Source organism: Dasypus novemcinctus, unplaced genomic scaffold (genome assembly GCF_030445035.2).
Source record: "Dasypus novemcinctus isolate mDasNov1 unplaced genomic scaffold, mDasNov1.1.hap2 scaffold_225, whole genome shotgun sequence".
Lineage (NCBI taxonomy): Eukaryota > Metazoa > Chordata > Mammalia > Cingulata > Dasypodidae > Dasypus > Dasypus novemcinctus.
The window spans coordinates 161617-187866 of record NW_026688195.1 but is presented as its reverse complement, the minus strand read 5'-3'; the positions used below and the strand labels follow the sequence as shown (position 1 = coordinate 187866).

Sequence of the window (26250 nt, the reverse complement as noted above, 5' to 3'; positions counted from 1 at the left end):
CTGAAAATCACCCCAACTGTTCCTTACACTGAGTTAAATCTGTCATAGAGAAGGGAGTATGGACTCTAATTGTTTCTGCTTCCCTTATTGTGTAGAGGACATTTTTGCATCCCCTATTAAGGTGGAAAGATGCTCCACTTCTAGTGACTCCCACTGGGGTAGCTATAGGCACATGAGGCATGGAAGCAGGGGCTGGAGGGGGAAACTGAGGAGGGGATCATGTAAGATACTCACCCTCCTTTTCAGGGAGTGGTTTCACTTTCTGAGCATAACATAACTTACAAGATCCACTTAACCTTGTGTCCTGATATAGAGCCGTAAAAAGCTGAACATATGAAACCTCTGACTGCTTTCTTTCCTTCTCACACAGGAGGTCTGTCTGCAAAATATGGTCATAATATAGGGCACCATTTACAGGCCAAGTTTGGCCACCTTCCAGGCTATACTGTGGCCACGCAGTGTAGCAAAAGAAGATCAGTTTTTCCTTCCACCCTTCAGTTGGTAGGGTTGTCCAGTTCTCGAGAATACCCCCCACTGGGGAGTCTGCTGGTATGCTAGCAGCTGCACCCATTATTCTAGGAAGAATGAAGAAGCACCTTTTAGTCGACGGTTCTGGCATCCCAGAGTCCTAGTCTGACTAAAATGTTCACCACTCCACATAATTTGGAGCTGAAGCTCTGTCTCAGTGTCTCGAGAATTTCAATTTTCAGAGCCTGCCTGGCCTACAAGCATCCTTGTGGGCGACCTAGGTCCTGGGTGATATTTTATTCCAGATATCAAATCAATGCACCCAAGCCGAGTTGGTGGGAGACTGAACAGCAGCCCCAAATCAAAGCACCTGAGATATCTGTCTCAGGGGATATTTGACTGCTCTCTGAATGGATGGGCCCAAGGAATGGGGGCCCTTCAGTTTCCTGCTCTGGTTCTCAGCACCCCGACTTTCCAGGGCCCAAGACCCACTGCACTCGACATACCCAAGCCTTCAAAAGTCTTGGGGGACATGCAGAGTTACTTCCCACCACCCGGGGAATCAGGGGCTCTGATGCCAGACATTTCCGGGGCCACCTGGACTTGGAAGACAGATCAAATAGATCAGATGCCCTCCAAGCCCAAGAGAGCTTCCTCCTCCTCTCCTTTCAGAAGCTCAAGGCTGTCCTAGTTCTATGACTTTACTGTCTGATAGTTTCCCAGTTAAACCAGCCATCAAAAGGCCATTAAGTGATTGATGATCAATTGCTCTAGCTAACAGGCTTTGGGGCCCTGGGGCAATAGCTTCCTGGCTAGACAAAGGCACTTTCCATTTTTACTGTTTTTAAAACATTCCAAAGCATTCTAACACAAACCTGTAAAGAGAAATTCATTAGCAAGAAGTAGAAAGGTAAAACATGGGGTAAAGGTTAGATCAGGGGTATCCTGGCCTGTGGCCCCCAGGGAAGGGAAAAGCATCTGTCTTGGCTCAGCCCATCTTGGCTCAGCCCACTGCCTTCCCACTTCATGCCCCAGGTAACTGGGTGTGGCCAGATAGGAATGCCGTTGGCAAAGTTGTGGATGCACTGGGAGGGGCAAGCCCCCTGCTCCGCCACTGCCATGCACCTCCTAGGGGACAGGGCAGGAGAAGGCAAAGGCAGGCAGGCCTGAGGACAAAGACTCTGGCTGTTAAAAGGGCTTGAAAAAGAAGCTTTGCAGGACCCAGTGCTCTGCCAGAACCTCCGTCTTGGCAGGGCCATGATTTAAGCCACTGCCCTATGACACAGCCGTCCTGGCTGGGGTCAGGTGGCACAAGGCTGGGTGCGTGGCAGTGACAGAGCCCCAGTCTCTTCCCTCCAAGGATTATGTCCTGTGGGGGCTCGTAGGCAAACCCATTTAAAATGGGGAGCCCAAGGAAGGCATTAAGCAAGCTGTAGGCTGTAGCTTCACTCACCAATAAACTCTAGGACTGGCTCTGCCAAATATGTTAATGGATTTTATCTAGGTTCTTTGACTATGCTGCAGAAATAAATTTCAAGAGCATGTCGGGTGAGTTAGGCTAGTAATTTATTCAGGTAGGGAGGGAAGAGAAATAGGAGAAAATAACAGATTAGGGGGCCCGGGTATAGAGGAAGGGGCTGAAAAGTGATAAAGAGAGCTAATTTACAAGCTACACTTCCCCATTATTGATTATAAATGCCCACGTTTACTTGTGTGGCCACGTGGCAGAGGACAAACGGTGAGAGCGGTGCACAGAGGGCAGGAACGGGTCCAGAGGCAACAGAGTGGAGAGTGAGAGCACCTCAGGCCCCCCACCTGACTTTTTGAACTATTAATTATTCTGCCCCTTTGCTAATGGCAGGGGAGGGGTCCCAGCTGTTTGCTCTTTTGATTGATTACCCCACCCATAAATTCCCTGCGAGGGCCGGATGATAAAGTCCTTGGGGAACATCCTGGCTTTCTCCTGGCTTCCAGAAGAAGTCTTTGTTCTGAAAGGCAGAATCTTGGGGAGGGTCCTCCAGCAGCCATCTTGGGGGCTATTGATGTGGACTCTGCCAGGTTCCAGATATTCCTTATCTTACTAGCCTGCTTCACAGGCTTCATAAGCAGGATGCACTGGGGTTTGCAGAGCCCTTAGCTGGGCACATGGTCCCCCGTCAAAGGCCTTGGCCCCAGGGCCCTAGGACACTGGCGGGAACCCCCAGGCCTGATGGTTCACTGTCCCCTTGCCCCAAACCTGCAGCCTACCCATTACGGTAGGTCAGCCTGCAGCTCTCTTTGCTGTTCTGGAGTCTTCCACCTGTCAGGTGTATGAACCGGGTTTCCCTTCCTAGCACGGGTGTTACCATCAGGTGGGGGTGGGTGGGGCAGCCAGGCACCTGGGGCACCAGGTGGGTGCTGGGCTCAGGCCCTTCTCCCTCTGGGGTCTGCTGCAAAGCATGCAGAGTAGGGTGGCTGGCACATGTGCCTCCCTGTGAGCTGCCCACACCTTGCCTGCGAGGACTTGGTGTGGGGCCCTGGGCTGTGTCCCACATGGGCAACCCTGAGGTTCTGCCACCTGCAGCCCCCGGGTGCAACCCAGGTGCCTTTCCCATCTGGCCCCTTTTTCCTTGTCCCTCAGGTAAGAAGGTTTCCAGCATGATCATAGCCTTCACTGATGGGACGCTAGAGCCAGCCGTGTTTGCAAACACTAAGGTTGAAGTGAGTTCAAGCCACAGTCATGTGCATTTTGCTCCACATCTTTGGATGAATTGTACTTAACACCTTCTCTCTCTCAGGCTCGAAAGGCTCGGCATATGGGGGCGACTGTTTATGCTGTGGGTGTAAAAGACTTTTTGCAATCACAGGTAATCAGAACTGGAATGCAGGGGCTGCTCTTGAGCCTGGGTGGGGGAAGGTGTCAGAGGCTGCTTTCCCAGGCTAGCCCAGGGATGATTTCCTAACCCCCTCCAATTACTCACGGCCACCCCTGTCCACTGCAGAGGATGGTAACGGTGGGCTTGGGCACACCCCAGCTGAGGGTGGACGGGCCCCCCCATGAGTTCTGCTGCAGATGAGAGGATCTAGTACAAGGGTAATGGGCAGTCTGTTGCCTGTGGACCCCACAACCCTCTCGGGCCCCTGGCTGTGGGTCCCTGCCACCTCTCCTCCTCATAGCTGGAAGGGTTTGCAGACACCAAGGAGCATGCGTTTGGGGTGCTCGGAGGTTTCAAGGCCCTGCAGAGCATCACTGACAAGGTGAGTGGGAGCTGGACACGAGGAGGGGTGGACTTGAGCGGCTGTGGGAGCTGGACACGAGGAAAGGTGGGCGTGAGTGGCTGCGCTAGAGGAGGGGCCGCTCTCAGCCTGCCCCTCCACCCTGCTCTGTGTTCTAGCTGGGGGAGAAGAGCTGTATTGAGCTCAAGTCTCTGGATCCTGTTGTTGCCTGCGTGGGAGGTAAGAGCTGAGGAGTCACCGCTGTGGTCACAGGTGTGTGTGTGGAAATGCCTGTGTGTGGGTGAAAGGACATGTGTGCCCGTGGTGTGCACATGTGAGTGCTTATGTGCATTTCTGCATGTTTCTGTGTGCCTGCGTGTACAATAATGTGGCGATGTGTGCATATGTGTTCTGTGGATTGTGTGCATGTTCACATGTGCCCGCTTGTATATTTGTATTTTGTGTATACGTGTGAGTGTGTGTGTGTATGGGCATGCTCTGCCATCACCCGTCCTGGTTGTGATGCGTGTCACAAGGGTGATACCAGCCTGCTCCTCTCCCCAGGCCTGGGGCCAGCTGTGCTCCACGGGGCCCATGTTGCTCACAGCCCCTGTGGGCGCTGCACACACCCTAGGTGGACCAGTGGGGGGCAACAGAGGCAAACATGTGTGTGCCCGCAAACACCATCTGGCACAGCCCCTCCCAGCTCACTGCCTCCCCTGGAACAGCTCCTGTGGGATTTTGTCACATGTTGTCTGTGTCTGAGCCTCCTGGGTCCCCAGGCAGCCTGTGCTCTAGAGTCTACTCCCTGCATCCACCATGCGTGGGACCCACCCATGCCATGTGTGTTGGGTGTGCCCTGGAGGGTGCTTGAGGTGGGCTCTGGGCATTTGCTCTCCTGTCTGATACTGGCTGTGTCCTGGCACGGGCAGCCCTGTGGTTCTTGGGCTAGCTTCTGAAACTCACTCCGGGTGCCATTCCCAACCCAGCCACTCCTTGCTTTTGAAACCCTCTAGGGTTTTTTTTATTTTTTTTATTTTTATTTCACCCTTATTGTTGACTTCTATCCAATATTCTGTTTGGCTCCATTTTATCATTTCTATCTCTTTACTGTAACTCTCATTTGCATATTGTTTTCTTGATATCCTTCAGTTCTTGGTCCCTTTTCCTTTACTCTTTGATCATATTTAAGACCATTTTTGATGTCTTATTCTAGTATCTTCTAAGTCTGGTCTTCTTTGTTGGTGTTTTCTGATGTTTTATCTTGTTTCTTTGTATGCCTTGTAATCTTTTGTTGCACATTGTAAATTTTAATATTTCAACGTGTTGCCTCTAGAATTTAGTCACTGAGCTGTCTCTCAAGTTTGTATAGTGCTACTGATATGACAGATTACCTTGAATGTAAGGAGCTAGCAAAAACAAAGAAATGCAAAATGCACCTTTCACAGTCCTTGCAAATTAGCTCTGGGTGGGTTGGTGCTCTCCTTTAGAAATCAGTCCTCCTAAGGATGAATGATGAACGTGAAGAATAGCCCAGGGCAAAAGCGTGGAGTCTCTCCAGACTTTTCTGAGCATGCATCTTTTACTGGGCATGTGCTTGTGGCCTTAGGAACGCCTCTATTTATAGGGATCGGAATTCCCCCTCTTTTCTCTATGAAATGATCTTTCCAGTCCTGGGAACTCTAATTTATTTCTTGAAGGTGGTAATCCTTTGCCCCAGGCTGCTGAGGTTTGATTTTTGTTTGTTTGTTTGTTTTTTCAGGTGTACATAATCCTTTATTTTTCTTAATTATTTGACATACATGCACATGTAGATTCAAGTATCATGTCTTTTTATAAGCATTGGCATAAAGTTGGCCTACTGAATGGAAATTTTTTTTTCTCTTATCAATTATATATTTCACCCCAGGTTTACTTTCAATCAAGGGAATATTTAATGCTCCAATGATATAAAAAGCATATTCCAGAAGTAAACTTAACAAGTCATACCAAGAAGGTTGAAGAGCCAAAAGACTTATTAGTTCAAGAGCTCAACTGACTTGATTATACAAGTTATAGCCATGCTTGATGTATATTGGTCAATGTAGATTGCTCTAAGCCCTGAGGATTGCAAAGTGAAGCATAAAGGATGAATGCTTTCAAATGGAGTGACTTTTATAGATCCAGAATGAGTCAAACCTAACTATTCTTTTTTTATCTTCTTTTTTTTTTAAAGATACATAGATCACACAAAATAATTTTTCTTAAACTTAGTTGTCCACTGTGTGCTTCTGCATGCAGGGCAAGTTCTTGGACAGTGAGCCAGAGAAAAGAGTCCTGATTCAATTCTTCATGCTGCCACCTGATACGTTGGTATATACATACATGTACCCCAATATGCAAATAGAGGTCATTATTTCCTTTCCAGAATTGAGACAGAGAACCACACTGAGACCACGGACTATCTCCAACCTGAGCCAGGAAGTGGGTGGGGGGAGGGGTTATTGAGGATGTCAGCAGCTTTTCCTACTGTTTTTATTATTTTATTGAAACCTATTAACAAAGCATAAATCCATCCAAAATGTGTAATCAATGGTATTTGGTATAATCACATTGTGCATTCATCACTTCAATCATTATTAGAACATTTTTTGTTATTCCAATAAACAAAAAACAAACAAATAAAAACTCATCACCTCTCAATCTCTCTCTATGCTTCCCCTGCCATACATAGCTGCTATTCTGTTTCTCTCGAGTTTATTTGTGTTTATGTTTTGTAAAAGCAATGTTATATAGCTGCAATATCACCCATATTCATATTTCACATGTTTCACTATGTTATATAGCCCAATGGTATATTTTTTAGCTTTCCTTCTGGAAATATACATGTCCTTAGACTTTCCCTTTCAAACACTGTCATACCTATATAATAGCTCTGCTAATCACAGACACCATGATGTGCTCTCATAATTTCCATTCATTTACAAAGATTTACAAAAAAAAAAACTGTTCATCGATTCTGAAAAAGTTAGTCCATAGCTTTCCATTCTCTACCCTCATTCCTTTTTCTGGTGACCTATATTCAAATTAACTCCATGAGTTTACACAATATATTTAGTTCATAATAGCACAATCCTACAATATTTGTTCTTTTGTGTCTTGCTTGCGTCACTCAACATAATGTCCTCCAGGTTCATCTTTGTTGTTATATGCTCTTACCACTGCATAATATTCCATCATGTGTATACATCAAAGTTTGTTTATCCATCCCTTGGTTTCTGGACAGCTGGATAGTTTTCATCTTTTGGCAATTGTGAATAATGCCACTACGAACATTGGTGTGCAGATGGCTGTTTGTGTCACTTCTCTCAGTTCTTCTGGGTATATACCTAGTAGCAGTATCACTGGTTCACATGGCAAGCCTATATACAACTTCCATAAGAACTGCCAAACAGTCCTCCACAGTAACAATACCATTCTACATTTCCCACCAACAGTGAATAAGTGTTTCTATCTCTCCACATCCTCTCCAACACTTGTAGTTTTCTGTCTTTTTAATAGGGGTTGTTCTAATAGGTGTGCAACAGTATCTCTCACTGTAGCTTTGATTGGCATTTCCCTAATCTCTAGTGATATTGACCTTTTTTTCATGTATTTTCCCCATTTTTATTTCTTCTTTGGACAATTATCTATTCAACTCCTTTGCCATTTTTTAATTGGGTAGTTTGTCTTTTTATGATTAAGTTATAGTATCTCTTTATATTAATATATCATGGATATTAAACCCCTATCAGATATGTGATTGTGAAATATTTTTTCCCGTTGAGGTGACTGCTTTTTCACCCATTTGGCAAGGTCTTTTGAGGTGTACAAGTGTTTAATTTTGAGGAGGTCCCATTTTTCTACTTTTTCCTGTTGTTGCTTGTGCTTTGGGTGTAAGGTTTAAGAAACTACCACCTATCACAGTGTCTTGAAAATGTTTTCCTACATTTTCTTCTAGGAGTTTCATAGTTGTTGCATTTACATTTAGGTCCTTGATCCATTTTGAGTTAATTTTTGCATAAGGTGTGAGATAAGTGTCTTCTTTCTTTCTTTTGGATATGGCTATCCAGTTCTCTCAAAACCATTTGTTGAATAAACTATTTTGATGCAGGTGGGAGGGCCTGACAGACCTGTCAAAAATCACTAGACCATAGGAGAGAGGGTCTATTTCTGAGTTCTCAATTCAATTCCTTTGGTCAATCTATCAGTCTTTATGCCAGTATCATGCTGTTTTTACCACTGTAGCTAAGTAATAAGCTTTAAAGTCAGGAAGTGAGAATCCTCCAACTTCATTATATTTTAAGACATATTTGGCTATTCAGCACCCCTTACCTTTCCAAATAAATTTGCTTATTGCCTTTTCCATTTCTGAAAAAAAAAAAAAAGCTGTTGGAAATTTTATTGGGATTGCATTGAATTTGTAAATCAGTCTGGGTAGAATTGATATCTTAATGATATTTGCACTTCCAGTCCATGAAAATGGAGTGTTCTTCCTGTTATTTAAATCTCTTTGGTTTCTTTTAGCAATGTTTTATGGTTTTCTGAACATGGGTCCTTTATATCCTTGGTTAAGTTTATTCCTAAATATTTGGTTCTTTTAGTTACTATTATAAATGGAATTTTTTTTCTGATTTCCTCCTCAGATTGCTCATCAGTAGTGTATAGAAATGTTATTGATTTTTGCTTGTGAATGTTGTATCCCACCACTTTGCTGAACTTGTCTATTAGTTCTAGTAGCTTTGTTGTAGATTTTTCAGGTATTTCTAAATATTGGATCATATCATCAGCTAATAGTGAAAGTTTTACTTCTTCCTTTCCTATTTGGGTGCCTTTATTTCTTTATCTAGCCTAATTACTCTAGGTAGAATTTCTAGCACAATGTTGAATAATAATGGTGGCAGTGGGCATCATTGTCTTGTTCCTAATCTCAGCGGGAAGGTTTTCAGTCTTTTAATTTTTTATTAAGGCAGTTGTATTTTTTTTATTATCTTTTTTTTAAGATACATAAATTACACAAAAGGTTTTCAGTCTTTCGCCATTGAATACAGTGCCAGCTGTAGGCTTTTCATATTTGCACTTTACCATACTGAGAAAGCTTCCTTCTATTCCAATCTTTTGGATTGTTCTTATCAAGAAGGGATGCTGTATTTTGTCAAAAGCTTTCTGCATCAATCAAGAGGATCATGTGATTTTTCTTCTTCAATTTATTAATGTGATTGATTACACTAATTGATTTTCCTGTGTTGAACCACACTGGCATACCTGGGATAAAACCCACTTGATCATGGTGTATAATTCTTTTAATGTGTTTTTGGTTTTGGTTTGCAGGTGTTCTGTTGAGAATTTTTGCATCTATATTCATTAGAGATATGGTCTGTCATTTTCTTTTTTCAAAATATCTTTATTTTTTATCTTCTTATTGATATTTTCCTTCAATTTCTTGAGTTGATTTAGTGGCTTTCTGATTATTATTGATTAGTTGTCTTAAATACTGTTTCTCTTCAGAATATTTGTTTTGTTTCTTTGGCCTGTTCATCTCTTCCTTTTTCCTAGTATGGCTTGTAAATTTTTGCTGATGTCAAAGCATCTGAATATGTTGTTGAATTTACTCTGGTGGTCAATTCCTTTCTCTTGCCTAGTGTTTTATTCACAGCTCTTTTTTTGCTTTTTGGTTCAACTTATTCTAAGTCTTTAAAATTGCCCAGCTTAAGTTATAAAATTTAGGCCAGGGGCTCAATTAATAGGGTGCAGATTTTCTCCAGGGATGGGATAAAGGAGGAGACCTAAAAGCAGTTTTTCTCCTTGCAATATCCTGGCCAGCCAGCAGATGGCACTCATTGCTGAAACCTTTCCTCAGAAATGTTTCAATCTCTGCTTTTCCATGTCTCTGGTCTGGCCAGAATCAAGATTCAAAGCAGGATCTGCTGACTGAATTCACTGAAGAGCAGCCCTCTGCCTCACCCTCCCTCATCCCTTGTACCAGCTGACAGGGAGGAAAACATCTGCCCCCCTTGCAGTAGGCTGCAGTGTGCCAGGGGTTTTATCCAGGCCTAATGTCTCAAGCATGGGGAATGAGAGCTCTATTGGCCACCGTCCGGGTTTACTAGCTCACATTTGTTGTTTCAGGTTCTTTGTCTCTCTGTCGCTCACCATCCTGAGAGTTGGGCAGAACTGCCTGGTCTGCTGACCCCCAAAGCAGGTCTCTCAGATGGTTTTGGCTATTTATATGAGAATGTTGAGCCCTCCCTGCCTATTCCAATGCCATCTTCCTGGAACTCCCCTATTGTGCTTCTTTTTTTTTGTTTATTTGTTTTTTTAAGATTTATTTTTTATTTATTTCTCTCCCCCCCCCACCCCATTTGTCTGCTCTCTATGTCCATTTGGTGTGCGTTCTTCTGTGTCCACTTGTATTCTTATCAGTGGCACCAGGAATCTGTTTCTTTTTATTGCATCATCTTGCTGTGTCAGCTCTCCTTGTGTGCAGTGGTGCCATTCCTGGGCAGTCTGTACATTTATCACACTGGGTGACTCTCCTTACAGGCCACACTCCTTGCATGTGGGGCTCCCCTACGTGGGGGACACTCCTGTGTGGCATGGCACTCCCTGCATGCATCAGCACTGCATGCAGGCCAGTGCACCACATGGGTCAGGAGGTCCTGGATTTGAACCCTGGACCTCCCATGTGGTAGGCAGATGCTCTATCCATCGAGCCAAATCTGCTTCCCTCCCCTACTGTTTTTAAGTTGCCTTTTCTTGTTTTTGGTGCACTCCCATTTACTACAACTGTTTACCTGTTTTCCCAAACTCTGAGGAAGATGGTTTTGCCAGTTTTTGCAAGTTGTTTGAAGATCCTGTGGGGGAACAGAACTCTAGAGCATCTATGCTGCCCCCTTGGTCAGTTGGAAAGCCACCACTGTCTCTTAGCCTTGGTTTCCCTTTGAAAAAAACTGAGATAGTGACGCCTGATGTACAGTGTTGTTGGGAGGTATAGGGAGAATGTTTACAAAAAGCCCAGCACATAGGAGGTGCTCAGTCAGTAGGGAATGGTATTTTGGATGAACGTGCTAGGTACAGGCCTTGGCCTGGTAAGAGGTTTGCCCATTTATGATTTCTCTTGGGGCAGGAAGGCTCAACCTAGCTCCCTTTGCCTCATCTACAGCCTGATCTATTTGCATTCAGACAGCTAGACTTTCCCTTCTCTGGCTAACTGCAATCACTCATGCTTTATTAAATTCAGGTTCTGCCTTGCAAATTACCTCTTTAGTAAACACTCCTAGGATGTAAATGGGAAATGACCCATCCATGACACTGGGGCACATCCCTACTCAGTCTGGCCTGGGTCAGCTCTTCAAAAAGGATCTATGCAGGGAAAATAGGCCCAATGTTCCCTCCAGGGCAAGGATTGCACCTGTGAACAACTGGGGTGAAGGGACCCTTGAGGAAAGGTAGGAGTTAGGAGGCTGGGATGCAGCCAGGATGCATCGATCCAGAAGAAGCTGTGTGCCTTCCCTTCCTTGATGGGAAAGACTGCCACTGCTGAGTGACACACAACTTATCCCTGGGGCCTGCATACAGGTCTTCTCAGCACAAGCCACCAGGCTGACATGGCCTTGCCACCCACATGGCTCAGGAGCTTCCTAAGGCAGGGCCAATGCCACAGAGTACTTCCATGGGTAGGGGTAGGGTGGTGTGGGCCAGACCAAGACAATGAAGACTGACTATCCACATTAAGGCGAGTGCTGCGTCCTTCCCTGGGAAATAGTAAAAATGTATGAATGCAAATCTACTGAGGCCAGACCTTCCCATCTTAAAAAAATTCAGAAATCTGTATTATAAGATTAAATGTCCAATCACCATCCCAGGGTCCACAGGATGGAGGAATAAAATATGGATTAGAGTGGACTTACTTGTGCCCTACTATAGAACTATTGTGACTCTAGCAATGGAAGAAACTGTATCATGATGTGGAGACGGTGGCCACAGGAATTGCTGAGGGCAGGGAGAGGGAAGAAGAGGTGCGATATGGGGGCACTTTTGGGACTTGGAGTTGTCCTGAATGATATCACAGGGACAGATGCTGGATATTATATATCCTGCATTAACCCACTGAATGGACTGGGAGAGAGTATGGACTACGATGTCAACTATTAACCATGCAGTGCAGCAGTGCTCCAAAATGTATTCACCAAATGCAGTGTGCCATGATGATGAAAGAGGTTGTTGATATGGGAGGAGTCAGGGTAGGGTGGGGAGTGGGGTATATGGGAAACTCCTATATTTCTTAATATAACATTGATTGTGATCTATGTATTTTTTTTAAAAAAGGACAATTTTAAAAATTTGCTATTAAAAAAAAAGATTAAATGTCTGGGTTGCTAAAAGTGGGCCCCCATATTTTGAAGACTTCGATACCTACCAAACACATCAGCAGGCCAGCTTTGGCCCAGGAGCCCACAAGTCTCTTTCCTTTGCTGCCGGTGTTTGCACCCTCTGCCCTGGAGGGGTGGAACAGAGGGGCAGAACTCTGGGAGGCAGAAGGAATCAGAACTTCCAGGGTCAAGGTCACACCAGGGTTCAGGGGGAAAAGGCCCTCAGGTTCACTTCCCTGGAGCCCCTCAAGCTCGGGGCTGGAATTAGCGGGCCTGGGTCAGGAGGCAGTGCCGTGCAGAGGAATGGGTTTCAGGCAGACAGACCTGCGTGGAACAGCGATGGCCGGGGGACCCCCTGCCCTCCCTGCGGCTGCTGTAATGTTTGCCAGGGGCGAGGCCCCGGACGGCCCCTACGTGTCAGCCCTTCTCACACAGGGACGGATGTGCACGCTGAGCCCAGCGTGGGCTGGGGGTGGTCCCTGGTTGCCAGGGAGAGGCAGGGGCTGGTGTAGCTGACTCAGGGCTCTGCACCCAGAGCTAGGACGGGACTGCCCCTGTCACGAGGGCTTCTGAGGAGCAGGGTCCTGGGGACTTCCCTGCCGCCCTGGGCACCAAGAGGACAGGGTGAAGGAACAGCCCCTGTGTGTACAGAAGCCCATGGCTCCAGGCCTGGGGGCCCAGCTCAGGCAACCTGGGGGCCTCAGGCCTGCCTGGGCCGAGCTCTGCTCTCACCTGTACCCAAGGGGTGACTCCACCCTCTGCCAGCATCCTGTGGCTTTAGGGAGCCCCGTGGGATTTCGGGGTCAGAAGTCCCTGACTTGCCACTGGGGTTGGGTGATGGTGGAAGGAGCCTGAGGACACAGGGCCAGCCCAACCCCTCCCAGTGGAAGATGCACCTGCACGGGGTGGTTCCCACAGTGCCAGCAGCCTTACCTGAGCAGCCTTGGATGTCTGTTTTCGGGAAAGCCCACCTTGAGTGGCAAGATTAGAAGGAACTCAGCCCTGCACTCTTCCTCACACGCCTATGTCATGTTGTCCTTGCAGGCGAATACCGAGTGGTGGTTCGGGGAAGTGGCTTTCAGAACACAAGGGACAAAAGCTCAGTTATTTGCAGATTCAAGTTCACTGACAACAGCATTTTGGGTAAATATCCTCTTTGGTTCATTGGAGTGAAAGGACCCCACACAACGCTGTGTCGCCTCTCAGCCAACCTTTCCCAGCCCTCGCCCCACTCTGCACTGGGGTTAGAGGCAGCGTGGGCAAGCAGGGGGTGGGCCAGGCCAGTGGGGGGCTGGGGGCCTGGCCCCCTCCCACCCTGACTGGAAACAGACCCCGGGCACCTGGAGCAAGGCTGAGCTCCGCCTCTCAGGGTGCCCTCCCCAGGGCCAAGGACGGAGGCTGCAGGCGGCTCTGAGGGCATGGGCAGCCAGCCTGGGCCCTGCACCCTGCCTGGTCCACTGACCCCTGCAGGGAAGGTGGCTCATCCTGAGCTGAGATGAGGAGCCCTGGCCAGGCCTGGGTTCCAGAGTCCGAGGCCCAGGCCCCAGGGCCTTGGCTCCTGAGCCTGTTTTCTTTCCTGTAACACGAGCGTGCTGGTCACAAGATCTCGTACGGAGAGTGGGAGGTGCCCTTGAGGGCATAATAATTGCATGAAAATGTAAGAAGCAGCCTATTACTTGGTGGCACTGAGGTGCCAGGCATGTGGCCGAGGGTGAGTGGCCTCAGGAAGCAGAGGGCCCGGCAGGCAGCCCCCTCAGACACAAATCCCGGACATCGCTCAATTCATCTGCAAAAATTCTAATTTCTCTAAAAGAGAACTTGTTCCTGTAAAAGTTAGGGCAGTCCACACGTCCTAAGTAGATGTCCCTTCACCTCTAATTTCCATGCCTTCCCAGTTTTTTGTTGTCACAGCACTTTGCACTCTCTGACAATTATTTCATTTGTAATTTCACTTTGTTGGATCGTCTGTTTCTCTACCCAGGCCCTAGAATGTCCCTCCCTTGACAGCTCTCTGCCCGCCTTGTTTCTGTTAAATACTGTCTTAGTTTGCCACAGGGCTGCTGATGAAAAGCACCAGAAATGGGTTGGCTTTTGAAATGGGAAATTTAGTGGGATAAAACTTCCAATTCTGAGGCCATGAAACATCTACATCAAGGCACATTCCGAGACGCTTTCTCACCAAAGTCAGCCGCTGGTGAGCCCAGCACCCTGCCACGTGGCAAAGATGGTGGCCATCCCTGCTGAGGTCCCCGCCCTCCCTTCTGGGCTCACCATCTCCTCAACCTCGAGCTGCTCCATGGGCCCAGCCCCCTGGGGGTTTCGCTGCCAGCGGCCCTCGAGTCCTCTCTCATGTGGCCGGATCAAAATGGCAGAACTCCTTTTTCCTGTGTGTCTCTGTCTGTGTCTCTTTTATATAAGACCCAGAAAGAGGGCGGAGACCCAACCTGAGTCAGGCCTCACTCACGTGATGCACTTGAAAGGGTCTCACACCCACAGGAATGGATTATTTCAAGGCATAATATTTTAAGGGGTTTCACCAAATGAAAACTCACAAATACCACAGCTACCCAGCATCTTGGGCAGGGCCAGGGATCCCCAAGTGTCTCTAAGGAAATGAAGGCTGAGAGAGAGGCCAATTGTCAACGTGAGTTCAGCTTGCTGAGGGCCGCAGGAGGTGGTGGCTGGATGAGCTGGCTAGTGCACTCACCTGCTCATGGGATTTGCCTTTTAGATGAAACAGCAATCACTGTGGAAGAGAAATTCATAACTTGCCCAGGAGTAGAACTGAAGGAACCTGGAGAGTAAGTTCCCTGGTCTGGGGACCCTCGTGGCAGGAGACCAGATGGGCAGTGCTTAGGGGTCCTGGGTGAGGACACCCTCAGCTGGGGCACCCGGGGATCCCTCTGTACCTACCCTGATGGGTGGTCCTGGAGGTGGGCAGGGATCCATGTGGCCCGGCTCTGCTGGGGACAGCAGGAGGTGGAGGGTGCCTGCCTTAGTTTCCCCACTGCTGTGACATCTACCAAGCCATGGGTTGTCTTGACAAGAGGGATTTCTTGGCTGCCAGTGCTGGGGCTGGAAGCTGGCTCCCTACAGGGTGGGCAGCGCTCTGGTGCTGGCAGCCGGCAATCCTGGGGTCCCGTGGCTCCCCCACCACACGGCCACGTGCTCTCCTCTCTCTGCCGGGTTCCCAAGGACTTCCAGCGTCTTCTCCTCCAAGTGGCTTTCCCTTGAAAGCCCCCAGTCACTGCACTAAGGGCAGTCTCATTCCCCTGACTGCAGTGTAACGATGTCCTCAGAAGGTCCACTGACAATGGGTTCCCCCCCAGGACTGGGTGCAGGTCGTGAACGTGATTTTTTCTGGGGCACGCGCTTCAGCCCATCTGGTTCCAAAGGGCTCCTGCCACTCGCTGGAGCTGAGCCCACGTGCCCTGTCCACACGGAGGAGCCCAGGGAGCCCCCCCGTGGCTGCCGCTCACGTGGCACGTGGCCACACGGTAGGCAGACGATGCCAGGCTCCTGGGACCGGCCATGTCCCTCGGGGCCTCCAAGCCAGGCCAACCTCGTGCTCTGGGGAAGGAGAGCTTGCCCATTCTCTCCACTTCCCCAGTGCCTTGCTGGCAAAGTCACTGCACCCAGGAGAGCTGGGGGCCAAGGTTCAGCCACGGGGAGACCTGGTTGTCACCGGCCCACCCCCTCTGTGCTTTAGGCCCATCTTCGTTGAAATCAGCCTCAACAAAGGCATAACCTTCATCGCCAACAACCTCAAATTCAGAGGAAAGGACTGCGTGAGTACTGGGTGGGGGCACCCCCATCACGGGACCCATCGGCCCAGCCCTGATGCAGACACACTGGGGGGCAGCTGGCAGCCAGGGCAAGTGGGTGGGGCAGGGGTCCACCAAGACCAGAGTCCAGGCCTGCAGCACCCCTGGCTGTGTGGGCCCCAGGGCCCACCCCTCCAGGTCAGGGTTCAGGCAGGGGGATGGGGCAGCCTCCGCCACACATGGTGTCCATGACCCTGGGCTCTGCCGAGGTGGTCTGAGCATCTGTCCATGAACTCCTGGCCCCCCTGGGGTCCCTCAAGGTGGAGCGCCTGAGGAGAGGAAGAGGCTGGGGGTGGAATGCCAGGAGATGGGAGCTGGGAGGGGGCCACCCAGCCCCAGCCCAGCCCTCGGCCACACCTGTTCTCTGGCAGCCAAGGCTGGATGGTGACGGTGGCCCTTCCACAGGGGGAGAATCCTGCTGCCAAACCCACCGAGGACAAGGCAGGGAACCCAAGCAAGGTCAACAGCCAGCGCCTCATTGAGCAAACCCCTGAGAAAGCCCCTGAGATGCCCCTGGAGGTTGCCCCAAAAAACCTCCCTGGAAAGGCCCCTGAGCAGGCCCCTGGAAAGCCTCCTCAGAAGCCCCCCGCAAAGCTCTTCAAGCGTCTTGCAGCCAGAGCCCTCAAGTGGCTTTCCAAGTACCGCTTTCCAAGTAGTGATGTGGACAGCAGAGATAAGCGCACTGAGCAGGAGGGGAACCCTGAGGGCGGTGGCGAGGAGGCGGAGCCCCGTGGCTTGGAGATACCCTTACCACCAGTTGTCAAAAGCTTCATCAGCACCGGCAGCAGCAGCAGCGACTTCCCCTGGATCCCCGTGGTGGTTGGCGCAGCTGCCCTGCTCTTCCTCCTGTTGCTGTGCTGCTTCTTCTACCTGTGGTGTTGGGTGAGTGCCCTGCTATGTGAGCAGGCAGGTGAGTGCCCCTGCTGCCTGAGCAGGCAGGTGAGTGACCTTCTACGTGAGCAGGCAGGTGAATACCCCTGCTGCCTGAGCAGGCAGGTGAGTGCCCCTGCTGCCTGAGCAGGCAGGTGAGTTGCCCTGCTATGTGAGCAGGCAGGTGAGTGCCCCTGCTGCCTGAGCAGGCAGGTGAGTGACCTGCTACCTGAGTTGGCAGGCGAGTGCCCCTGCTGCCTGAGCAGGCAGGTGAGTGCCCCTGCTACATGAGCAGGCAGGTAAGTGCCCTGCTATGTGAGCAGTCAGGTGAGTGCCCCTGCTGCCTGAGCAAGCAGGTGAGCGCCCCTGCTATGGTGGCAGCTCCCAAGACTGACCAAGGCTCAGGCTCCGCCCCCCCTGGGGCCTAGAGGTGCCCTGGCCTCCTGCCCTGCCTGCCACAGGGTGCTCAGGGGGAGGCTGTGCATGCTGGGCCAGGCTGCTCTGGTGCCCACAGCCCTTCTAGAGGTGAACAGAGGCCAGCATGCAGCAGGGCAGCAGGAGGACAGAGAGGAGTGCTCCTGGGTTAGGAAGGAGGGGTCTTTGCGGGGCTGGAGGACCATCCTGAGGGCTGCAGGGAGGAGGAGGAGAAAGCGGGGGGGGGCAGAGAAGGAGCAGGTGGGTCCCTGACCTGGAAGCACTCGAGGGAAAGCCTGAGGGGACCATCCCACGAAGGGCTCTTGGCTTGGGGCGGCCTCAGCCTGCCTGGCCTGCCCCAGCCCTCCAGGGAGGGGCGGTGTCCCTGTGAGAAAGGAGGAAACTGAGGCTCAGAGGCAGCCGTGCTGGCCGCAGCCCTGCAGGCATCAGTCTGTGCCCCACGGCTCTGAGCAGGGTCCCCACCTCTCCCAGGGGCTGAGGCTGAGCCCAAACTGCATCTTCCAGCACAGGTTATGTCTTTTTAAAAAATATTTATTTTAAAAGAAGCTTTATATTACATAAATGCTACATAAAAAATATATACATAAGGGATTCCCATAAACCTCACCATCTCCCCCTCCCACACTTTCCCACATCAATAACAACCTTCCTTAGTGTGGCACATGTGCTAAAATTGATGAACACATATTGAGGCTTTGCTACTAACCATGGACTCTAGTTTACATTACAGTTGACACTCTGCCCTGCACAGTTTCATAGGTTATGGCAAAATCCATAATGCCCTGTACCCATCATTGCCCTGTCCTGGAGGACGACTCCAATGTCCTGAAATTCCCCTCATGTGACACCTCTTCTTCCCTCCCCCCCCCTCAGAACCTCTGGTGGCCACTGCCTTTATATCAATGATAGAAGTTCTTCCATTGCTAGAATAATGTCTATAATAGAATAGTAATAAGTCTACTTTAGTCCAGTGTTCATTCCCCAGTCTTGAGGATTTGACAATGGTGGTGCAGTTTCTGATTGAGAGGGGTCCTGTTTCCCAGGCGGTAGGTGGATGTCACTCTCTTGCTTGCAGTTGCAGACACTCTCTGTTCCTTGGATAGGCATTGTCCATCATCATCTCCTTGTTAGTTGTGCTGGATGAGTCCAATGAACTGGAGAGTAGGTGCTGCAACTCTGCTGAGATTCAGGACCCAACTGGCACATGGATGGACCAAAGATTTTAAGTCTCTGGAACATACATTTAATAAGTAGAGTGCTAATGATATTTCAAATAAAAGGGGCAGAAGAGCCTTGTTTAGGGAAACTATACAAGAGTCTAAGTCTGTTACACTGAGGAGCATAGATTCCAGAGTAAGGCCAGCTGATAGGGTGCCTAACTCCTGAGCTGCTCTGTGCTGCTTTTGGTGTTTGGGTGTCTCTAGCTCTTAGGAGCCCTGCTGTTTGAGGCATTGTTTACCGTGGCAGTCAATGGGATCCTGCTGAGCCTGCTGAGATGCACAGAGTGTAACCTCTGGAATGACCTTCTGATTCACTTTGAAATCTCTTAGCCACAAAAACTCATTTGTATTGAATATTTCCCCCTTTTGGTCAAGGTCTTTGCATGTGTTGTTGGTTGTTGGTTGGTGTTGGTATTAATCCCTTGGTGCCAGGGGGGCTCATCCACAGGCATCATGTCCCATGCTGGGAAAAGGATAGTGTGTTTATATGCTGAGTTTGGCTTTCAGAGAGGCCACATTTCAGCAACAAGGAGGATTTCAGGAGGTAACTCTTAGGCAATGTATAACACTAGGCTAAGTTTCAAATTCACAAGGACAGGTCTGTAAGTACGGTCGTCAATATCGAGGGCCTAGCATCATGGTCTCTCCTCCTTCACTAGGCACTGCCCTTGTACTTGGGAGATTCTTGCCATGCTGTTAGAGAATGCAGCAGCCCTCCCCAGCATGGGAGTTCAATATTCTTTGGTTATTGTGTGGGTCCTCAACCATCCAGACAGTGAACGCTTGAACATATTCATATGCCTTCGAGGCATGCCCCAGGTGGACCTCTTCCCACATTTCTGTAACCTAAAGCTTCTTTGAAAATAAAGTGGAAAAAATAAGACCCTGGGGGAATATACAGGAGAAATTATTACTGTACATACAAGACAACAGACCTTACAGTGATGAAAGAAACAATGTCTAAAAAATTTTTATACTATTTTTATTTTTAAAGTTTTTTGTATGTTACTTGTTATTTTAAATGCTAGTATTATTTCTTTTTCTTATTAATCTTATTTGGCTATGTCTTTTTAACATTCTAGTGTAAAAAGAAGCCACCGGACCCATGTAGGGTAAGTCCTAAGTGCGTCCTGACTTCCTGTGAGCTCATCTGCCATGCACCGAGCCTCCTGCAGCCCATGGAGGGGTCCGCTCCCACCCCAGGAGCTCCACCGCCTGTGCCAAGAGCCTGCAGAGCAGGAGGAGGGGGATGCAGGGGTAGGGGGACGGGGACTGCTAGGGAAACCAGGCATCCCCCTTCCCAGGCTCCCACCAAAGGGGCAGTGTGGGCAGCCTGTGGGGGGTCTGCCACAGACCCTCCTGAGACAAGTGGGACACTTGGCCCCTGCTGGCTGGCAGGATGGCACTTACCCAGGACTTGGGGAAGCTTCTGGAAAAGGAGCCTCATGTTGCAAGGACCCAGCTCTGGAATCTTCCATGCCCTTGTCTTAATCACGGTCTCCTGGTGGGCAGAGGGGCCTGGCCAGGTCAGCCCTTGGGGCCTGCATGGCTGAGAGTGGGCGAGGGAGCTTATCTGGCACAGAGCTGTGAGGGACACCCACCCAGGGGAGCCCAGGGCCAGGTTCAGGGCAGCAGCCATGGGACCAGGTGGGCCTGGGGTGGTTGCGCTTTCAAAGCTGGAGCCTGGTGGCTGAGGGGCGTCCCCTGCCCATGCGTGGACCCCTGGCTGGCCCAGCACATGGTGTCTTCATTTGCCAGGGCTGCTCTGACAAATGCCATGCCGCGGGTGGCTTGAACCCAGAGGTCACTGTCTCTGGTCTGGAGGCCAGAAGTCCAGCTTTCTCCTGGGTCCACAGGTTCCGGTGCCAGTCACTGCAGCCCTCAGGGTCCTTGGCTGGCCTCGTGCCTTGACCACACGGTGCTGTCCTTGGTCCCCTCTGTCCTCTGCCTTTAGGCTCCTCCTGAGTCACGTTTCCTCCTTCATGAGGCTCCTGGAGTGGACAGAGCCCCCACTTCTCTGTGGCCACCCATCCAGTAGTGACGTCCTGGGCACGTCCTGTTACAGACGGCTCCCCCCAGAGAGCACGGCTGCAGGCGTGAACCCCTCTCTTCTGGAGCCCTCGGTCCAGGCCCCACACAGGGCACAGCCTCAAGGAGGCTCTGCCAATGGGGGCGTCAGAGGAGCGAGGGGACAGGGGAGCTTTGCAGCACTTTGGGGATGAGCCAGATGCCGTCTTGTTTGCCCCAGAGGATGCTCCCTGGGGGCGTGGGTGCTGCTGATGGAATCCGGGGTCCCTCACTCGATTGTTCCTTATTCACCCCACAAACATCGGCTGAGTGGCAGCACCAGCCCTCCCGGTTGTGCCACCCTGGAGCAGATGCTTTCTCTTCCTACAGACAGTGTGCTGCTGCCTGCCGTGGCCCATGGTGATGCCTGCTTGTTGCGACTGCCTGGACACTGGGTGTCTGAGCCAAATGGAGGTGAGGAGGGCCCCTGTCATGCTGAGCTTGAGGTGCAGAGGTCCAACCAGAAGTCTCCACTTGTGGGGTGGCGAGGGTCCTGGGCATCTGGCTTTCTCCCTAGGTGCCAGGGGCCAGGGTGGGCACAAAGCAGAGGGCCCCATGCCCCCAGGGGCTGCAAGGCTGCCCCCCTGCCCCTCCCCTCCCTCTACCTTGGGAGCACAGGCCTCCCTGCCCCTCCTTGGGCTGCTGCCCAGCACCCTGTGCCCCCATAATGCTCCCCTCAGGGACCTTTCCTGGCTCCTGGTGTAGCTCCTCCAGCCTGTGGACTTGTCCCCTAAATGAACCACTGACACCCCCACACCAAAAGAGTGTCTTGTTCCAGATTCTGACGCTGTGACCACAGTGACCACCACCCCAGCAGGCACGCAGGCTGCCAGGCTCCTGCTCCCAAGCTCTGCGTGTTCTTGGGGTTCAGCTGGGGTGCCTGACCCTCTCTGGCAGTGTCACCCCACCATGCCATGTCCTCATGCCATGTCCCCTTTGCAGGGCAAACTGGAACTCCTGTGTGCTCTTGCTAGGGAGAACTGCAGCTCTGTGCAACTGATGCGGCCCTCGTTGGGGAGCATGGTGATCAGGCAGGGGTGCTGCCCCCATGGCGGGTGGTCACCCACAGTGCTTTTCCCTTGTGACAGTTGCCCACAGACGGAGTCCCCAGCCCTGGGAAGTGGTGCTCAGGAGCACATAGGCCCCAGGGGACTGAACGTGGCCACTAACATGCTCTTTGCCTTGTGGTCTTTATTTTTATTTTTTCTTTAATTAAAGCCATTCTCAGGATGTGTGGTGATATCTCATTCTGGTTTGGATTTGCACTTCCCTAATGGTTGGTGATGTTGACATCTTTTCATGTGCTTATTTGCCAACTGTGTATCTTCTTTGGAGAAATGTCCATTCAAATTATTTGCCCATTTTTCAGTTGGGTGGTTTAACTTTTTGTTGATAAGTTGTAGGATTCATTTATTTATTCTCGATATCAAACCCTTACCAGATACATGGTTTCCAAATGTTTTCTCCAGTTATGTAGATGGTCTTTTCACTTTCTTGATAATACCCTTTGATGAACAAATGTTTATAATTTTGATGAAATCCAATTTAACTGTTTTTCCTTTTGTTGCTCATGGTGGTGGTATAATGTCTAAGATTCCATTGTGTAACTTATTGTCTATCCTACAGTATGAGCCATATGCACTTGAGAAGAATGTGTATTATGCTGTTGTTGGATGAAGTATTTGTATATACATCAGGTTTGGTTGGTTTATAGTATTGTTTAAGTCTTTCTTTCCTTATTGATCTTTGGTCTAGAAGTTCTATTCATTATGGAAAGTGGTGCATTGACGTCTCCTACTATTAATGTAGAACTATCTACTTTTCCATTCAATCTCTCAATATTTACTTCATATATTCTGCAGTGCTGCTATTAGGTGCATATATGCATTCTCAACAAATTGACCCTTTTGTCAATATGTAGTGTACTTCTTTGTCCCTTATAATAGTTTTTTTACTTTGTCTGTTTTATTAGGTATTAGCATCTTAGTATAATATATGAGTATATTAATATTGTATATAAGTATACCCATACTGGATCCCTTTTGATAATCCTACTTGTGTCTGAATTTAAGGAGAGTCTCTTCTTAACAACATAAAATTGGACCATGCTATTTTATCCATTCTGCCAATCTCTGCCTTTTGACTGGAGAGTTTAACCCATTCACATTTAAAGTGACTACTGGTAACACAGGCCCTTCTGCCAGTTTATTTGGATTTTGCAATTCTTATTCCTTTTTTGTTCCTCAATTCTCCCATCATTGCCTTCTTTTGTATTATTTTTTCCTTTCATAGTGAACCACTTTGAACACTTTCTCATTTATTTCTGCATGCCTTCTTCTGATATACATTGAGGTTACCATGGAGTACACATTTTAATACCTTAACAAATGTGTACCATAGGGTATGCATTTAGCCTCTTAACAAAAGTGGTTACCATGGGGTACAAATTCAACATCTTCAATCTTTAACAATCTTGTTTGATTTATTACCAGCTTAATTTCAACAACATTTACAAACTATGTTCCATAGCCTTCTGCCCCCCATTCTTTATGTGTTCTTGTCACAAATTAAATCTTTATACATTTTAAAGGTTGGGTGTCCCAACCCATGGGTGTATCATTACTTTTATGCATTTGCATTTTAGATCCCATAAGAAGTGAAAACTGAGTTACAAATTGAAAGCACTGGTGTTTATAATTAACCATGCTCTTACCTTTATCAGAGATCCTTATTCTTTTATGCAGCTTTGTTCTACCATCTACTGACCTTTTGCTTTTAATCTGAAGAACTCCCTTTAGCATTGCTTATAGTCCAAGTTTAATGATGATGAACTCCCTATGCTTATGCCTTTATTTATCTTGGAATTTCTTAATCTCTCCCTCATTTTTGAAATACAGTTACTCAAGATAAAAGTTCTTGGTTGGCACTTATTTTCTGTCAGCATATTCAATATGTCATCTGTATTAGTCAGCCAAAGGGGTGCTGATGCAAAATACCAGAAATTGGTTGGTTTTTTAAAGGGTATTTATTTGGGGTAGGGGCTTATGGATACCAGGCCATAAAGCATAAGTTACTTCCCTCACCAAAATCTATTTGGAGCAGGATGGCTGCCAACGTCTGTGAGGGTTCAGGCTTTCTGGGTTCCTACGTTCCTGGGGCTTGCTTTTCTCTGCATTCAAGGTTCCTTTCTTCCTGGGACTGACTTCTCTTTCCTCTGTGAGCTTACGTCCTGGGACTCCAGCTTAAGCCTTCAGCATCAAACTCCAGCATCAAAACTCCAACATCAGAAGACCTCCAACTCTGTCCTTTGCAATGCCTTTTATCTGTGAGTCCCCACCCACCAAGGGTGGGGGCTCAATGCCCTACTGGCACAAGAAGATTAGCTAATTACTTAATTAAGTAAGCCTCTGAATCCAATATAGTCTAATATGCCCAGTGGAAAAGATAAGTGTACAAATATAATCCAATTTCTTTTTGGAATTCGTCAATAATATCAAACTGCTACACAATCCCCCTGCCTTCTTGCCTCAGTGGTTTCTGATGAGAAATTGGAACTTCTTATTGAAGCTCCCTTGAAGATGATGTGTTGTTGTCTCCTGTAATTTTCAGGATTCTCTGTTTGTCTTTGGCATTAGATAGTTTGATTATAATGTGGTGGTTGCGGATCTCTTTGAGTTTATCTTATTCATAGTTCACTATAATTCTTGGATATGTATATTCATTTCTTTACTTAAATTTGGGTAGTTTGCCTGCTTTATTTCTTCAAATAGTCTCTTAGTCTCTTTCACTCTGTCTTCTTCTAGGAATCCCATAATGCATATATTGGTAAACTTGATGTCCCACAAGTCTCCTGGTCTCTCTGTTTGCTTTTCTTCATTCTTTTTCCTTTCTGCCCCTCAGCCTAAATAATTTCAATCATCTTCTCTTCAGGTTCACAGATATTTTCTTCTGCCGGCTCCAATCTGCTATTGAACCCATACAAGGAATTTTAAATTCCATTATTGTGGTCTTTAATTCCACTATTTCTGTTGGGTTCCCTTTTATAATTTCTCTTTATTGAAATTCTCATTTTTTTCACATATAATTTTCCTGATGTCCTTTAGTTCCTTATACATGTTTTCCATTCTCTCCTTGAGCATATTCAAAATCATTTTCTAAAAGTCTTTTTATGTTCAAAGTCTGGTTTTATTTGTTGATGGTTTCTGATGTTTTATCTTGTTCCTATGACTGGGCCATCAGTTCCTGCCTCTTTATATGCCTTGCAGTCTTTACTTGCACACTGGATGTTTTAATAGTTTAAGGTGTTACCTCTGGAATTTATTCCCCGGGCTTTCTGGGGCTCTGGAAGGAAGTCAGGCCTCACCCTCACTCCCAAGTCTCCCAGTCCATGGAGGAGCAGCAGCCAAGGTCAGAGGCCAGAGCACCTAAGACTCCCTGGGGAGGGCAGGGGAGCCTCTATAGAGGGGGTGACAGCCAAACCCTCCAAGTGGGAGTAGAGGCTGGATGCCAGCACTCCAGGGAGAGAAAAAGCATATAGGACCCTACAGGTCCAGGTGGGGCCTGAGTCCAGCCCACGGGGCCAAGGAAACTGCAGCCTCTGGACCCAAATCAAATGACTTCTCCATGACCTCCTGTCTCTTCTCTACCTACAGGTAGAGAAGGCCTTCACCCCAATGAGGGCCTGGAGGGTACCGGTGATCTCTGACCCAAGACTGCGCCTTTCTCCCAACTGTGAGAGTGTCCCCTTCCCCGTGTGCCCGGGGTGCTGCCATTCCCCCGGTGCATATTCTCAGTCCTCCTGGATGCTGCCGCTGGTCTCGCCCTGTTCCCAGGCACAGGCCGCCTGCCCTCCATGAGCCCTGCCTGCAAAGCCCTAAGGCGAAAGCACCAAAGGGCCAGGATTGTTGACTTGCTGAGGTGGACACATAGTTTTGGTTTTACAGTAAAAAAGATGTTGGCATTTGTTGCTGATGATTAAAAGAGTTTATTACATGGTGAGTTTCTGTCCTCTCTGAGATGCATGTACGCTCCACCTGCTAGAATAACGCATCCCGGGGCCCCGTGGGGATGGACATGGATTGTGCCTCTCACAGCACCTCGTCTTCATCCATCTGCCAAATTCCACTCCATGAAAAAGCCCAAAGAGCCTGTTTCATGTGAATCCAGTCCTGTGTCTCCCTCCCTAACTTCATGCAAAGAGAAGCCTTTGAATTTCTCATCTCCTTTCTCCATGTCCCTGGTTTCCCACTTTGGAGTCCCACATTCTGAACGTGTCATAGAAGGTGGTGAGGAGACCCCAAGGCCACTAGCTGGAAGCACGACTTCTCTGTCCAGGTGCCCCGAACTGTGCCCAAGCCCAGAAGGATTCCACTGAACCGTGTCCTCTCCACTAGAGAAGAAAAACAACTCCCCATCTGGGTCCATCTGCCCCTGCTGGAGAATCCACGCCCAAGAAGGATGAGTTTTAGTGAGCAGCATCCTCCCACCAGGCGCAGCCCACGGTCTCTCTGTGTCTGTGAAATCACCAGGCCCACAGGCCCCCGGATCCTGGTGTGGGGTCCCTGAGCCCCTCAGGAGGGTCTGCAAAGTCAGCTGTGACTGAGGGTGCCCAGGCATCCTCTATTATATTATTTTTTCATTTAAAAAATTTATTGAAATATATCATTCATACATGAACATACATAAATAATAGGTATGTAGTATAAGTTGTACACTTACAACACATCATACTGGGCTCCCACACATCACCCCAGCACTAATACCTTGCATTGTTGTGAAGCA

General features: G+C 48.7%; 1 protein-coding gene across 1 annotated transcript in view; it reads left to right on the top strand.

The window, feature by feature from the left end:
- LOC101444558 (anthrax toxin receptor-like) overlaps positions 1-22383 on the top strand; it is a 30810-nt gene extending 8427 nt beyond the window's left edge. The window contains exons 5-15 of the mRNA XM_071213631.1: positions 3089-3168; positions 3246-3314; positions 3625-3705; positions 3843-3903; positions 13098-13196; positions 14725-14854; positions 15763-15841; positions 16283-16759; positions 19485-19514; positions 20800-20883; positions 21412-22383. Of these exons, the coding sequence (XP_071069732.1) occupies positions 3089-3168; positions 3246-3314; positions 3625-3705; positions 3843-3903; positions 13098-13196; positions 14725-14854; positions 15763-15841; positions 16283-16759; positions 19485-19514; positions 20800-20883; positions 21412-21681 (1460 nt within the window). The 3' untranslated portion in view covers positions 21682-22383. The remainder of the gene's footprint in view (positions 1-3088; positions 3169-3245; positions 3315-3624; positions 3706-3842; positions 3904-13097; positions 13197-14724; positions 14855-15762; positions 15842-16282; positions 16760-19484; positions 19515-20799; positions 20884-21411) is intronic.
- The last annotated feature ends 3867 nt before the right edge of the window (positions 22384-26250 follow it).